The sequence below is a fragment of the Gymnogyps californianus genome, chromosome 10 (genome assembly GCF_018139145.2).
Source record: "Gymnogyps californianus isolate 813 chromosome 10, ASM1813914v2, whole genome shotgun sequence".
Classification (NCBI taxonomy): domain Eukaryota; kingdom Metazoa; phylum Chordata; class Aves; order Accipitriformes; family Cathartidae; genus Gymnogyps; species Gymnogyps californianus.
The window spans coordinates 21,079,094-21,094,865 of NC_059480.1; the positions used below are offsets into that span (position 1 = coordinate 21,079,094).

At 44.0% G+C, this 15,772-nt stretch overlaps 1 protein-coding gene across 1 annotated transcript; it reads left to right on the forward strand.

Annotated features, from left to right (window-relative positions):
* The first annotated feature begins 583 nt into the window (after positions 1 to 583).
* Positions 584 to 14,756, forward strand: ZMAT3 (zinc finger matrin-type 3). Its single transcript, XM_050902647.1, has 6 exons — positions 584 to 614; positions 4,708 to 5,033; positions 6,601 to 6,720; positions 8,498 to 8,664; positions 8,776 to 8,876; positions 9,903 to 14,756. Exons 2-6 carry the CDS (start codon positions 4,764 to 4,766, stop codon positions 10,112 to 10,114), a joined length of 870 nt encoding a protein of 289 aa, XP_050758604.1. The 5' UTR covers positions 584 to 614; positions 4,708 to 4,763; the 3' UTR covers positions 10,115 to 14,756.
* The last annotated feature ends 1,016 nt before the right edge of the window (positions 14,757 to 15,772 follow it).

Genomic DNA, 15,772 nt, shown 5'->3' on the forward strand with positions numbered 1-15,772 from the left:
CAAATATTTGGAGCAACTTTTCAATTGCATCGTAGCCCGTAACACCAAAAAGCGTGTTTCAACGACTACGTGTCTCTGTGAGATAATTTCAAAAGAAGTCAGACCTGAAGAGCCAGCAGCTACCTGGGACCGGAGGGAAAAACGAGAGTGGCCAGCGGTGTGACAGGCTCACACGTGAGCTTAAAATCCCCGGGTGCAGGCAAGCGCTGCAGGACTGCAACACGAGTGGGGCAGTTGCGGATTTCACGGGAGCTCTCTTCCAGGCGGGACTGGCTCTTCACCCGCGGCACCCGGCGAGGCACGGAGGAATAAATCCACCCGGTAGCGCTGGTGAGCGGGCACCGGGGTCTGACACCCCCCCGCCCTGCGCCGCGCTGCAGGCCCGGCCGCGCAGCCCATGCGCCGTCCGCCGGCGCAGGCCCCGCCTCGCCGCGCTGCGGTCACTTCCTGCAGCTGGTGCCGGCCGTGCCCGCCGGCCCCGGCCCCGGCCCTCCTGCCGCCTCGGGGACCGGGCTGAAGTTGCGCGGGCGGGGCGGGGGGGAAGCGGCGAGGGGCGCCGCGGGGGGCCGGGGCCGCCGCTGCTGCCGCTGCCGCTCGCAGCCCCTGCCGGCGCGGTAGGTGCCGCGTGGGTGCGCGGGGCGCAGGGGTGCTGCCGGGGGGCTGGGGGTGTGCGCGGTGGGGACGCGGCCCTGGCTTCGGTGGGTGGGAGCACCGGGTTTTTAGCAGGGTTGGGGGCCGGCTTTGCCTGTCGGTACGGTATTACGGGGGGCTGGCGACGTTTCTGGCGTGTTCGGGGGTGCTTAAGCTACTTCGGTGATGCGGGTGTCTGTGTCTGCCTCTCCTTTATGCTGGTTTTATTCTTCGTTTCCAAAACTGTGTGTTGGTGCCTTCAGTTCGTGCTCACGTTGCAGTTATTCCAAGGCAGTAGATGCCAGGGCTTTTTTTTTTTTTCCTTAGAGTCCATCACCAAGACTGCAAGGCATGCAACTTTGCAGAAATGTCTCCTAGGATGTCAGGTTTGTCAGGATGGTTTCTCATACCCTGTTGATGTAAGAGATGATAAATGCCCTCCGTTTCTGGGTTACTAAATATGTATCCTCATCAGCAGAGGGTTAGTGGGCCCTGCATCTTAAGGTGTATGATGCGTGTTTGTTTTAGTGTGCTGTCTTCGATCCCTGCAGCATTGTAAAATGACCCTGCCTTTCAGGGTAAGTTCTGTAGGCCTAGCCTATGGCCAAAGGTAAACTTTCTGGCAACGTTAGGTTAAGTAATGTCAATGTTTTGAGATAAAAGCAAACTTGAGAAGAAGTGCTTCCTGTCTTGAAAAAAAAAACCCCAAACCTACAACTTGTTCATTGTTTGTATAGATTTCTATCACTGTTATTAGTTGCCTCAACTGCATTTAAAAACTAATTCTGGTAGGAACACATGATATGTAGATGTCTCATTGTGGCTTACACTTACAGCCAAGGAAGGTCACGTTGTGTACGTGCCTTCCCCATCAAATGGTGCTCAGATTTGAGGCCATACCAGTTCCTTTCCCAGAACTGTGGTGTTGACAGCTGGGGAGGTTGCTCCCTGTTATCTGTGCCACTAGCAGTGCTTGGGTACTACCAGGCTGTGGTCCTCGGGACGTGGAGGCTGGGTCTTCTCCTTCAGTGCTGCCCTTGGGATGCCCCAACCTGAAAGTAGTGAGGAGGGCTGTGTGCCTGTCTCCCTTGCACCCACCTGAGGACAACTGGCATGGGGTAGAAGTATATCGTAGCCCATATGGTGTGTAGGAGGAGGCATATCTGAGAGATGCTGACTTGAGGCAGAATGTCTCCTCAGCTCACCCTGGAGAGCTGCAGGTCCTTACCCTGCCTCGGGCTGTACCGTTATGAGTCCTTGGTGAGGGAGGTTCCTCATTCCTTTGCTGTTTCATAGTGTAAAGATTTTGCAGCTTCTCATGTGAAGGGAAAGGAGGAGTCAAAGATGTCCTGTTACCTTCTCCTGGACAGGGTATCTGTAGCGACCAGCAATGGAAGGTTAAAGGGACATGTAAATAAGCTGAATTTGGGTGATTCTTTTCTTTTTTCTTTGAAATAATATCTGTAAGAAAGAAATCAACATAATTTGAGCAATTTCAATGATGAAAGATCACCATCAGAAGAAAATCAGAGTTGCATATGTCAGGTCAGGAAGTTCTAATTTTAAAATTGCCCGTGCAGCCTTAATTTTATCTTCAGACTGCTGTTGACTTTAAGAAACAGTAAATGACCTTACAATTAAAGATTTTCTAAGAATATTACGTTATACCTTTTCTCCTGTGGATGCAGAACCTGTAAGCACTGTGTCCTGTTTTGTATATGACAAATCCCATCTGTGACAGTTGCATACGGAAGACTTGATGCAACAAACCCTCATGCAAAATTAAGCAGATAGATCCCGATTGCCATTTACCGTAGATCTCTTTATATTGCTCTATGAAGTATTTAGCTATAATTTACTCCCATTTTAAGGTAAGAGGCCCATTATGATGGTGTAGTAAAACTCTGAAATTGGATGGCATGCTTACCTGCTTGCATAGTTGATCTAAACTGCCTTGATAGGCCTGCATTATGATATATTTGACCAGCATGAATATGAACTTGTTCCATCCGTAGCCCCACTGAAATTAATTGAACTGCCTACAGAGTACTACTTGAGGAAACTAAAGATAGCAAAATCTTTTTCCATAGTTCTGTTTAACCAGGAACACATGCTGAAAGTTGGAGAGAAGTTAGGTAACACTACAGAATTTACACTGCTAATGGATGATTTGTACCACACCATTCCTGTGTTTCCTCTTCCTTCTTTGTGGTGGATTCCATTTTATCTTGTTTCGGTTAGTTTTCATTACATCAGTTTTGATTTTGGTTTTATGGTGACATCATGTTAGGTATAGTTCTCCTGGAATTTCACAGACCCTTGGTGGTGGAGGGCTATTTAAAAACATGAAAACTCCTGGTGGCTCTATTACTGTCTTAAAAGCTTGTCCCCAAGGCAATGCATGCTGCTCTTTTTTTTTTTTTTTCCTTTTCTTTTTTTTCCTTACCTTTAGTTACTACTAATAACTGAACTGCTTCCAATCTTGTACTATTTGGAAGTCTGTTTTAGAGGTAAACATTTCAGAAATGCTTGTGTCACTTGAGTGCTCTAGTCCCACTGATTTTCTTTTTTTAGTTTGTTTTTTTTAAATTGTTTTTTATTTTTCCTAATAGAACATAGACCTCTCTGGGGCCAGACTTTCAAAGGTAATATAGTACCTAAAAATGCAGGCATCAACTGGGATTTTCCAGAGCTTGAATGTAGCAAGGTATTTATCTCCTGCTAATTTTAGCAGATTGAAAATCCCAGAAGTTATCCCAGATAAATGCTATCTGCTTCTCCAGGTTACTAAATGCCTTTGCAGTAAAATTCTATTTTCAAAAGTGACTTAGGAACAAAGTTCCTATGTGGCATTTAATTTACCTTTCCCTAATTTTCCAGAAGTGTTATTTTAAAATGTAGGTGTGGTACACTATTTACTTAAACAAACAAACAAAGCCCATAGCATAAACATGGTTGCTACCAATGCAGCCTTAGCTGGAAGTGATCTTCAAAGGCCAAGATAATGCTTCACTCAATCCCAGTGTAGCAGTGAACAGGATTTGTTATGATAAGAAGCTAATAAGAAATTAACAAAAGTAGCTGAGCCTTGATTCATAATATCACTGCTCTGCATTATTCTAGGAATGTTCATCCCGGGCTTTAGATGTGATTTATGAACTTTAATTAAATAAGCCTCTCAGAACCCCTTGTTGGAAAGCTAGGGTTAGTTCTAAAAACTTGAATTAACTGAGAAATAATTGAATAAAGTTTAATATGGGATAAGCTCTCCATTTTGCAGAAGAAGAAGATACAGCTTTAAATGTTGCGTTGGTTGTAGTTAGTAAAGGAAACATGAGAAATAGCTCAAGGTCATTCAACAAGACCATGGAAGAGAACCCTTGGGAGCTGACTGCATACAACAAGGTGTGCTCATATTGGTTCTCACTCTTTGCTTTTTGCTGACTTACTTGAGAAAAGTTAACTGTAGAATATCTTTCCTCAGGAAGGTCTTTGTGAATATTTGAGGGATGTATTTGTGTAAGTGTATGTATTTTGTATCTACCTATGTATAAAAAAAAAAATCTGCTTTGAAATATTTGGCTTCTTTTTAAGTCATCAGTAGCAGTAATACATTGTAATATTTGTTTAGGTCTTGGAGTGTGAGCTTGGTCTTAAGCTGTCAAAAGACGATGGGGCTAAAGGTTGTATCCCTCCCATTCCCATTAACACAGCTGTATGTGCTGTGCATGTTGTATGTCACATCTTCTAGTGGTCACGGAGCAGTGGGGCGTGCATGCTGTGGGTCAGGTACTATGAGAGGTTAGGAGTCTTCACCTGTCCAGGAGGGTGCCGTGGGGTACTAGCAACTACATTTTGGACTTCAATCTACTTCTTACGTATGTATCTTTTAATCTGGCCCTGGCTGTCTGGGATGCTGCTGTTCCTGTGGGGTAAAGTGTTATGAACTGACTTGATCCTGCTTGGCATTGTGAAAAGGCATAAAGTAGAGGCAATGAAGTTACAGAAGTTGTGCCCTGGATGGTCGGTGTTCTTGTTAGTGCTGCTTATTTCAGCATCTGTGTCTCTCTGGTCTAGATCTGAAGAAGACTTCTCATCCTTCAGAAGTAGCATGCTCACAGTCTTCCTGGCCAATGATTCTTCTACAGCAAGCAGGACTTCTTCCTCATCCTGAGAAGCCTTCATCTCTTCCTATGTCAGTGGCTACAAGGCCAAGAGCCAGCTCACCTCTGTCCCCACCAAAATCTCTCGGACTGGGGCCTTCCTTTCATCACACACAAGAAGAAGAGCTTGCAAAGGTGGTGGAGCAGGACCCTATGCTGGAAGAACTATGTAAGCCTCTGTGCTGTAAGCTTTGCAATGTCACTCTGAACTCAGCACAACAAGCCCAGGCTCATTACCAGGTAAGGAGAGTAGCAGGAGGCACGGCTTTCAGGGCTGCTGCATCTGCAGCTTGTGCAGACATACCTGTGCCAGTGTGTGCACTGCCAGTAGCGTTGCTGTGGTAGCACAGAGCTAAGTGTGCGCTAATGCACGAGGACTAACTTAGCTTCTCAAGGGGGTTTTGAGTGCTTTGTTGAGGTGGCTGCACACCAGCAGCATTTGAGTTAGCTCATCTGAAGCTACCTCTACACCATCTAATGGACTGGAAGCTGTGGCTAGAACTGCTCTGTAGAGATATCTTCACCCTGCTTGAATTTGCTATTTGTTCAGACGTGCCGCAGTGCTTTCATTTAATGTGTCATCACTGGCACATGTTGTGAAAACTTTGTCCACAGGGACAGAGAAGTAGTACCAAGATGGCATGGGTGAAAAGGCAGACACTCATAATTTTCCTTTGTTTTATGTGATCTGTTTTTCACCTGTACACTCATCCAATAAAATAGAACTTCTGATTCCACAGACATGATTTTGTAAGGCCTGGACAGATGGTTTCTGCTGGATCCAGCAGTGCAGTTAGGAAACGGAGCTGCTGCCATGTGCTCATCACTACCTCCTTTCTGAGGTTATGCACACAGCTGATCTGCTGGTGGGGCCATTTATGCAAACTTTCTCATCTGCTTTGGACAGCATCAGCTGAGCCAGCTCACACCAAATTAATTTTGTTCAAGCTGGTCTGGTTGACTTGTCTGAAATAGGTTAGGGACTATTTGCATATGATTCTTTGCTGAGGGATCAAATATGTCATAGTCTTATGTTACCCTGTTTTACTAGTACCCTCTCTTACTAGTGCTATATTTGTGTGAGATGTGGAGACAGTAACTTTTGCCACCAGCAAATCCAAAAGGGTGGTTGTCCATATGCTCAGCACACCAGACCCAGATCTCAGATTTGCTGTTGGCCCTGAAAAAGTGGTGTCATGCCAGTGAGGGGGAATGTTGAATTAGCGTTACACTTCAGCGCCTGATTTCTGCAGTATTTCTGCCATGAGGGGACAGAAGTGCATTTATAGTACATAACTTGCATTTAAGCATATGCCTTACTATATAGCCACAATGCATATACATACTCTCATGTAGCTCTATCAGGTTTTCAAAACAGCAAAAAGAACTGTAGTGTATCTTTTCCAAGAGAAAATAAAATATGAAGCAGGGTTTTTTAGATTCAGTCCCATGAATCATCCTCATGAAAAGAAACGTGTGTGTGTGTTCAAGCTTATCAAAAAGCTATGCAAAGCAGTTAACGTTTCATGTTTAAAATACAAAATACTAGTTTTAAGTGAAATGGAAACATATTGAGGAACTAATTGTAAACTTTCTGATTTGAGAAAATGAGTTGAAAGTGAGGTCTGATCATGCTAGGTGGTGAGCATTTTTAGAGAAAGGGGGGATGCCAGCATCTCTCAAGTCCAGAGCTGTTATTTTCTGAGGTGCCATCTTCACGGCCACTTTCTCATTTCGGTCTCTGGATCCTTTTTCTTTCAGGGTAAGATACTATTAGGACAGTGATTAATTTGGCTTCTCTTTCCAGGGTAAAAACCACAGTAAGAAACTCCGAAATTACTATGCTGCCAATAGCTGTCCGGCACCTGCCAGAATGAGTAATTCAGTTGAGCCTGCCCCGCCTCAGGTTGTCTCCCTTCCAGCTCAGGTAAGGCATGGGAAGGTGACTGAGATCATGCTGCTTACTTGTCACCTAACCCCCAATAAGGATAACTAGATCTCACGCTTTGAGGATTACTGCAGGAGTTGGGAAAGAATTTTCCTTGTGATGGCACAGGATGGTGGAAATGGCCTGCTGTGAGCTGTTTGCTTTCCTTTGAAGATGCAGATATTGATCTGCCTTTGCAGCAAAATATTGGACTTGAAATGTTCTATTTCTGCATGGCAAATACTTTGATTCCTAGGTAAGTCTGATGTGCTGCTGATTATGGTTGTTTAAGGGCAGGTATAAAACAGCATTGTTGGAGCTGGATCTGGACACGAGGGTGTGGCATCTGCTCTGCACAATCATCCCGCTATTGTGGGAGGGAAGCCTACATGGAAAAAGTGCTTGGGTGCTCCTACACCCATTGCCCAGGGCTGTTAGCTAATTCCTCTTTTGTTGCTCCTTTTGAAGTGCTCATTCCTGTGTGTAGGGTGAATGGATTGTTCCCTCAGTGATCCAAATCAATTCTGTCTCGGGCACATTAGAGGCAAAAGAGATGATTTTTGCTTTCTTCTTCTAGAATTCATCACTTCTGATTGTCATGGGACTTAACAGCTAACCTGGCTCTTGCATATGACTGTGCAGGGAACCACAGCTGGGCTGCAGGGATCGAAGCTGTACCTGTCGTTTCCAAAAGCAAAAGCCTCTCTTGTCTGTAGAAAAGCAAAGAGCATTTGCCGTAAGTGGCAGACTGTTATACCTGCTGTCGGAGCTGCCAGAGGGAGACTCAGTCCTGTGTAAAATAACTTTGTGGCTCACAGAACTGAATCGAGAGGGCATGGGGTCCAGTCCTAGGTAGTGGGACGTGGGTGCTGTACCTGCTAGGGTATCTGATGTGTTTTTTTAAAGGAGAAAATGATCCATGGCAGTAAAAAGAGTGCTCTGGGGCCATGTGAGGATTCATGTTGTAACGTAGAAGTCAGGATTGTGTGTGTGTGTCTATAAGCTTGAAGAGTATCAAAGGAGATGTGAAAGAAACTCAACTTGGCAAGTGCCGCAGTGACATGGCTGTATGAATCACTGCTGCTGCACTGTTTACAAAGCACTTTTCTCTGGATGATACACACTGAGGAGACATGGTTGCTGCCCCGATCAGTGTGTGGTCTGACTAGACAGGCAAGGTATCCTTCATATGGCAGGAGCTACTCATGTGAGGCTGGGTCCTTCCTTTGAAGTCTTGATCCAGGTGTCCTCCTACCTGAAGGGTAAGGATCAGAGGTTTGGCAGCTCTGCTATTGTTTTTTTATCTCTTAGTGTGGTCAGGGAGCTGTGTAGAGACAGGGTACTGTGGAGAGATTAGGTACACTGTAAATAGGAGAGAGGAGCACCTTTACCTTTCAGTGGTCTTCCTCAGTGTTAAAGTCACTGTTCATCAGCTCCCAGCAGTCAGGAGTGGAGGAGTTAAATCATTGCGGTGAAGCAAACAAGCCTCTGTAGCTATTGCAGAGGTACAGGGTGTTTGTTCAGATTGCTTTCCTCTCCATCTGAGGCCAGGGATTTGCCTAGGTCTCGAGGAATTTGCAGATTCTGCTGGAGGCTGAGGCAGGGAAAATGAAGTTCTTGTAAGAACAGTTTGGGGAGCACTTGAGAGTGTCTTAATCCATATGCTCTAATTCCAGCTCTCTCGCTGCCCGATGAAGACGATGCTGGTCTGCGATTCAAAGATTTCAACGATTTAACCTTCTTGTGTTTCACATGCTGTCTCTCCCTTTGCTGCTAGATGGGATCCAGTAAACCAGGTGGTCGAGTGATCTTGGCCACAGAGAATGATTACTGCAAGCTTTGTGATGCCTCGTTTAGTTCTCCGGCTGTGGCACAGGCTCACTACCAAGGGAAAAATCATGCCAAACGGCTGCGTCTTGCAGAAGCACAGAATAACTCATTCTCGTAGGTATTGTTCAACTTCATGCTCAGGATGAAAGCATGTGGCAGTGTCTCTGGCAGTCTTTTTCTCAGAAAACTCTGAATTGCAGCTGTTCATATTTGTTTAATCTTCAGGGATGCATCAGAACTAGGCAAACGAAGGGCAAGGAAAGAAGGGAACGAATATAAGATGATGCAGAACAGAAGAAATATGTATACAGTTCAAAACAACACAGGTAACCGGGAGCTTGCATCTGTCCTATAGTTGGAATAATAATGAATAATAAACAGACTTGTTTTTCTTCTGTTTCTGAGATCTGTTTTAGCAGAGACAGGCTGTGAAAGGAGCTGGTCCTAGCTCTGCTGATCCTTCATGTCTGCATGTTTTTTCCCAGCTGCTAAAGTTGCTTTGTTTTGTCAGCCTCCTTGTTAGTTTGGTTTCTCAGTTTGTAACTTAATTTACCATCTGCCTGTCTCTAAGACAGCTCTAAGTGGTGACAATTTTCCTGCTTTATTTTCTTGGCAAGTGGCCAAGTGCTTTGACTCCTACTGTAGCACATCAACCTGTATTTGCACTCCCATGACCAGAATCAGAGAGCATGTTAGCCTCCCTCTAAGACCATCTGTTCCTAGAGTCGAGTCCTTCCTCAGGTATTAGATACTGACTTTGCCTCTTTACTATGATTTAAAGTGTGTTTTATGGTGTCCAGCCCAGCACCTGTTTCTCTTTTTCATTTTAAGTTGTGTTATGAGCACATATTAGCTGAAACCCTGATTCCTGGTGAAGCTTGGTTTAATCGTGTCATTCTAACCACTGTCATGTGGAAAAGATAAATCTTTTAAAGTTCTATTAAATATCATTTTGTGATAATTTTAAACTGAGGCAGCTTATTCTAATCAAAAGACTGTTCTAGTTCTGGAATTGGAAGGTTAAGAAAAAAAAAGAAAGAACTGATTGAGCACTTAAATGATCAGACTCCTAATTTTTAAAGCCCTATTGATTCTTAATAAGACTGGGGCACTAAGCCCACTCTGCTGCTTTAGAAAATACCAGCAAGTACTGCTCTTCCGTGTGCTACACCCTTGTAAATCTGGATCTCAGCGGAGATGTCATGTGGGAAAATAAGGTTCAGACTTTAATCAGTTAAAGAAGCTAATCTTTGGCTGCTTTTTAATCATTAGTTGGATTTAGACATTGTCACTGAGCTGCCTGAAGCTTTTCTTTCTTATAGATAAAACAGGCTTTTCTGTTGACTCCTCAGGTCCCTACTTCAATCCCCGCTCACGCCAGAGGATTCCTCGGGATCTGGCCATGTGTGTCACCCCCAGTGGCCAGTTCTACTGCTCCATGTGCAACGCCGGGGCCAGCGAGGAGATGGAGTTCAGACAGCACTTAGAAAGCAAACAGCATAAAAGCAAGGTGTCCGAACAGCGGTATAGGAATGAGATGGAGAACCTAGGCTATGTACAATGACGCGCCACCCTTGGCAGTAGTTTGCAAATAGAGAAGCTTGTCTCTCGCCTGCTGTTTGCCACATGCCCTGCTTTGTGCTCCATTTGATAGGAGTATGCTCTTGAGCTATACATGTAACACCTGCAAACTTAATGGTATGGTTAGATTTTTTTTCTATCATAGTTGGCAGGATGATGCTGTGCAGGACATGAAGTGTTTTTGATGTTTGTTTGCTAATTATCTAAGGCTCTTCATTGTATTGAGTGGCGGGGAGGACTTTGTCTTCTCCCCAGCCTTCTGCATGAATATGCAAAGCCCAAGAAGTGCTGGGAACTTCTGTGGTTCTACCACACAGGTGGACCATGTGCAAAGCCCACTCCCCTCTTTGCACACCACAAAGCAGTGGTCCAGAATGCCTCCCTACAGCAGACTGAACCTCTGGGCAGCTTGTAAAAGAGGGGCAGGAATGGGGCCTGTGAATGTGTGAATTACGTGGTGTACTTGTCCACAAATTGCTGCTTGTGGCCCCCATTACAGCCCAGAGTAGATTCTTTCCACATCCTTGTAGAAAGGCTGTGCATACTTCTCCTCCTTGGAGGGTCTTGCCTCTTACCGCTTCCTCTGCAATGCAGATTTCATTCTGAACATCTGACATCGGATATCAGCTGATTAGCCCCAATCAGAAATACTCTCTTCTACCAGTTAACAATGAAAAAAGATTCTCAGTGTTGTTGGCTGGGTACCTGAATGCACCCTGGGTATAGCTCATCTCCCTGAAGAGAGTCTGTGGGGATCTCAGTGGCTTAATGAAGTGAATCGGAAAGCAGACCCGCTCAGATGAGATGTGCTCTACTCTGATTCTGCCTTAGACTGGGTAGGGTTGAGAACAGGTTCGAAGGAGCTGTCAGCTGTAATTTCTTTGCATACTGATGTAGAAGAGAGCAAGTGTTGGTCTCTGGCCTGCAGCTGTATTGCTCTGGGAGAGCAGGGCTGCCTGGACCTTGGGGAGCAGATATTGGTGTGTCCCACTTCCATGCCATTCCCTGGACAAAGCCCAATGGGTGTTATAGAGGAGAGCTGAAATGCTCCTTTGGACTAGAGCTACCAATATTGGATGAATTTTTTCCTCTCTTTCTTTTCCCATCTCAGGATGGGTTTTAATTCCATTCCTAAATGTGAACTTCACTGTTTTAGGGACCATCAAAAATCCAAAGTTAGGTAGGATGTAAATGTCAGGGGTGAGGATTGTTTGAGTAACAGGTTTTTGGCCATGCAGAAGTATTCATGAAACTTGTTAAGCAACTTTGTAAGTGTAGACAAACCCAAAGGGTGTGTGTCTGTTTTGATTTCCCTTAGCAAAAGTAGAAAGGGGATAAAGAGCAGAAGTAGGGCTGACATTTATTTTTCTGCTCGTTTGGGTAGATGTGAGGAGCTGTGACTGGAACCCAGTTCACAGTGTTTCTAAAACATTGGCTCCAGTGGAAAGCGCGGCATGTAGGTAACCTCCGTTGGATGTGATTCACCACTGTGCTGCTACAGCTGTACGCTGGTATAGCTTCATTGACTTCAGTGGCAGGTGCAGAGTGGGGGTAAAGGAAGCATCATGGCTTGTCTCTCGCTCCTCTTTAGGCAGTACGTTGAGTTAGATGCAGCTCCATAGGTTTCAGTAGCATTTTACCAGGGATAAATTTTACCTAGTGCATAATGTTGCGGGTAGCTCCTCCACCCCCTTTTTTTGCCATTCTGATCCTGCCTCTTGCATTCCAGTAGGACTTTCTGCCTGCCTTAAAAAATGAAAAATGAGTAAACTAAAAAAAAATCCAGATAGTTTTTATTCATCTTTCTAAGTCCACTTCAGAAAGGTTTGTTGCACTTGGCTGCTCCTCAGAAATTGAGTATTGTTATCTTTAACTACCTGAGCGTCAGGTAGCCACACAACCTTAACGTAGCCTTCCTAAATCCAGGCAAGGTGAGCTCTTTGCACAGTTGTCAAAAGCAACCCCCCTACATCATTCCATGCTGATCCTTGCCCTGCAGATACAGGCAGAGCAATGGACATCCTCTTGAATGGGATTCCCTCCCCTCCTTTATGCAAAGCCCAATTAAATAGGGTTTGCGCACTGGAGCACGTTAGAAGGTAGGAGGACAGGTGCCCAGGTTGCAAAGCACTAACTGAACAGTTTTGACAGCCTGTAAGTCTGTTTCTTCTGTGCTTTCCTGCACCGTCTGTGCAGCCTTGAAGAACATTGCCCCTGCAAAAATCTCTCGTCAGCCTTTTCCCCTCATCTTTTGCAGCCGAAGAAGGGCTCTGGTTTTCTCTTTGTGTTCTGTCTTTTGTTTTGCTAGTCTGACACCACTGTGCAGGGACAGAGGGAGTTGGATGAGCCTTACCACAACGTGCTTCACCAGAGTGATCCCTGCATTATGGTTAAACATCCCTCTTGCTGTAAATTAAAGCATGACATTTCCCACAGGCTGCAATTAGTAGCAGAAAAACAACACTTTGTGAAATACGAGCTGGAGGAGCTGTAGGTACTGGTGTTGTCTAGCTTATTGCTAGAGCCAAGAAGGCATTTTTGTTTGCTTTCACGTGTCCCAAAAATCAACTGTTCACCGCTTTGCTTTGGTTGCTGCTCCTGCTCCCAGCCCAGCGATCTGCTCCTCATTTGGCATTTCCAGTGACTGCTGGAGGTGTCAAAACTCAGTTTGCTCCATGTGCTGTTACCTCCTGGTAACAGCTGGTGCAAATGTGCCACAGCATGCCAGTGTGCTAGTGCATTTGGGAGGGTGTGTGAGGGAGGTGCAGGGGGCTGTTCCTGCGGGCTCCTCTCTGCATGGGGCTGAGTCTGGTTTTGAGGAATGGCATGAGTCTGCCCTGAACAGAGAGGCCTGTATCTGCTTTGTTTTGTTCAAGGGAGTACCACAAATGAATGTCATCATCCTGAGAATTTCAAAGTGGTGGGTTATATAGCAGGTATAAAGCAGACAGTGGGACTCAGGCGACTAGAGTAGGACAGGTTTCCTACATGGGAGGAAAGATACTTCTTTCTGGGAGAAGCAGCTGAGACTCGCTTTGCTGCAGTGCTCTGTTGTGGCCCTTCCCTACAAGTGACCAAAGCTTTCCTCTCCCTCTTCAGCATTGCTTAATGGTTTGTGATCTTCCCACTCTTCCTCCAGCATAGAAAATTGTTGACTGCAAAAAGAAAACACCCCACCTCACTAATATCATTAGGGTTCAGGCCAATCCAAACTTCTACTTGTCAGCATGAGAAACTGGGCGGATCCTGATTTTATTTTTTTTGTGAAAGCTGTTCTCCAAATCGATGTTCAAAACACATATTGAAAACACATCCTGGCCAAACCCTGTTTGATAGATGGGCTGGGGAGAATACTGTACAGCAGTAGTACTGTTTTCCAGACTCAATGAATCTTTTTCTCATGTTAAACAAAATACCAAACCCAAGAAGCAGGACTTCTGTGAAGCTGTCACATTGGCCAGTAGGTTAATGACCTTTGCTGCTAGAAACAAAATATAAATCAATGTGTTCATATTTATTTTACTGTGCTGACCACTAATTCATTTGTTAATATTTAAGGCATTATTCTGTAGGTTGTTTTTGTTTAAATAGAAAACTCTACATCGCACTTTGCTTTTGGATCAGAACAGGTATTTATTATATTTGTGAAAATGTTTTCCTTCCCACATATGTATTGTTTTCTTTCCCTTGATGAAAAAAAAAACCCAAAACCCCAAACAACAAAACCCACCCCCAAAACCTAAAAAAACCCCAAATCCAACCACTGAATCTTCTTTGTTTCTTTTCATGCCAAACAAAATGGGGATTTCCTTGCAACTCGCTCTTAAATGTCCATTTCTAATTTTTTTTTTTCCCCTCCAATGATTCCTTTGGTAACTTGGGATGATATTTTTAGACACACATGAAGTTCATACTACATTTAAGCATTTCTTTTAAGGCAAGGAAGTAAACTATGTGGAATCCATGTATTTGTGAGGAGTATGAAAGTGATACTATTTTGTTTGTATTAAGCACTAGCTGTTATTTTGCATTCTGCACTAATGAGTAAATGTGTTATAATCTTGCCTAACATTGGTCTATTTTTGACTTTTTGCTTTCTTTGTGTACATCAAAAGGAACCCTGAAAACTTCTGTGGAGTTGCTTAGGATGGTCATCAATGTAACAAAATGCAGATTTTTTTCTGTAAAGCTTCTTGTATTTTTTCCTTTTCTAGATGCCCATTATAGGGCATTAGAAAGGAAAGCTATTGCCATAAGCACAGATTCATATTTTAGCTTACTAATGCATGATGTCCTTTTGCTATGTTACTTAAGTAATACTCTCACTGTAACCAATGGGAATCTTGCCCAAGTCAGGAGTAAATGAAATACCCTAGCTAAATATATTATGTTGGCTAGGGCCAGGCAAGGTACATTGCTAAAATTTGTCTTTTACTCCTATGTTTGGGTTACAACACTCTTGAGGTTTTGCTTTTTGAGGAATGTGTATCTGGTTCTGTAAGGATTTGGTCCTGCTCCAGCTAAAATAGTTTGAAGTACGTTGACTTTAGTTGAGTAGGAGCAAGCCTTGAAGCCCTTCAGGAATTTCATACTGCTGATGTTTTCTCATGTATGTGTGTTTTGTTTTGTGGGTTTTGTTTTTTTTTTTTTTTTTTTTTTTTTTTTTTAATTTTACAACAATATTCACAAGGATGCTCTGGATGAGATGGACATCCGTTGCTGATTACGGAAAAACAAATGCCATGGTTGCCAAAGGTTTAACAGAAAATGGAGAAGTATGGACCTGCTTTCTTTGAAGTTGGTGGCTAAGCTCCTGTTGTTTTGAGCTGGGCTGGCTTTGCCATCTGCATAAAGTTGGAAGTGAAAATAAAATCCACTTTCAAATAAATGTGGTCAAACAGTAGTTCTGGGAATCTCTCCTTTTAAAAAATGTATTACAACTAAAATTGTATCTTTTTATCTGAAGTATCTGCAGGTAAAGGCAGGACTGTGGATTTTTAAAAATAAAATCAGTTTTTCAGTCTGTGTCTTGCAGGAGAAAAATTACGTGATTTAATTTCCTTCTGCATCTGTCTAGCAACGTCATTTGCAAGGGCTTTGAACGTGTTTCATCTAGAGCCTTCTTGTCAGGTTGGTTTTGTACATTTGTCCTTATTTTCTTTATATTGTACTGACCCCCGTGAGGGAATAGTTGATGAAAATGATTTTTTTTTTTTCTTTTTCTTTTTTTCTTCTTCAGTATATAATAAATCATCTTGCTCTTATCATTGTACAGCCTTAGTGTTTGGTATTGCTACTGCTGGTGATACGGCTGGACTATGCATGACTGAATTGATTTTAGCCTAGCATTGAGTGCGACTACATGAGTAGTAAGTTTTAATACACTGATAAAGGAGTATAGTCCAGTATAGAATTTGTTACTCTGGAGGGGGGGGTCAGCGTACTTTCAACTATTACCAAAAGCCAGCCGAGTTCTCCCTCCGAGCTGTCTTGGCTTCAGGAGGGGTTGGGAGTGCTCAGCATCTGACAGGACGGGAACCAGAAGGTATGGGAAGGGCTCTGTTTCCGGCTGTGCTTTCCCCTCGAGCAGACATCACGAGCTCTGCAACAGCCCCACGCTGAACCATGGACTGACTTTCAA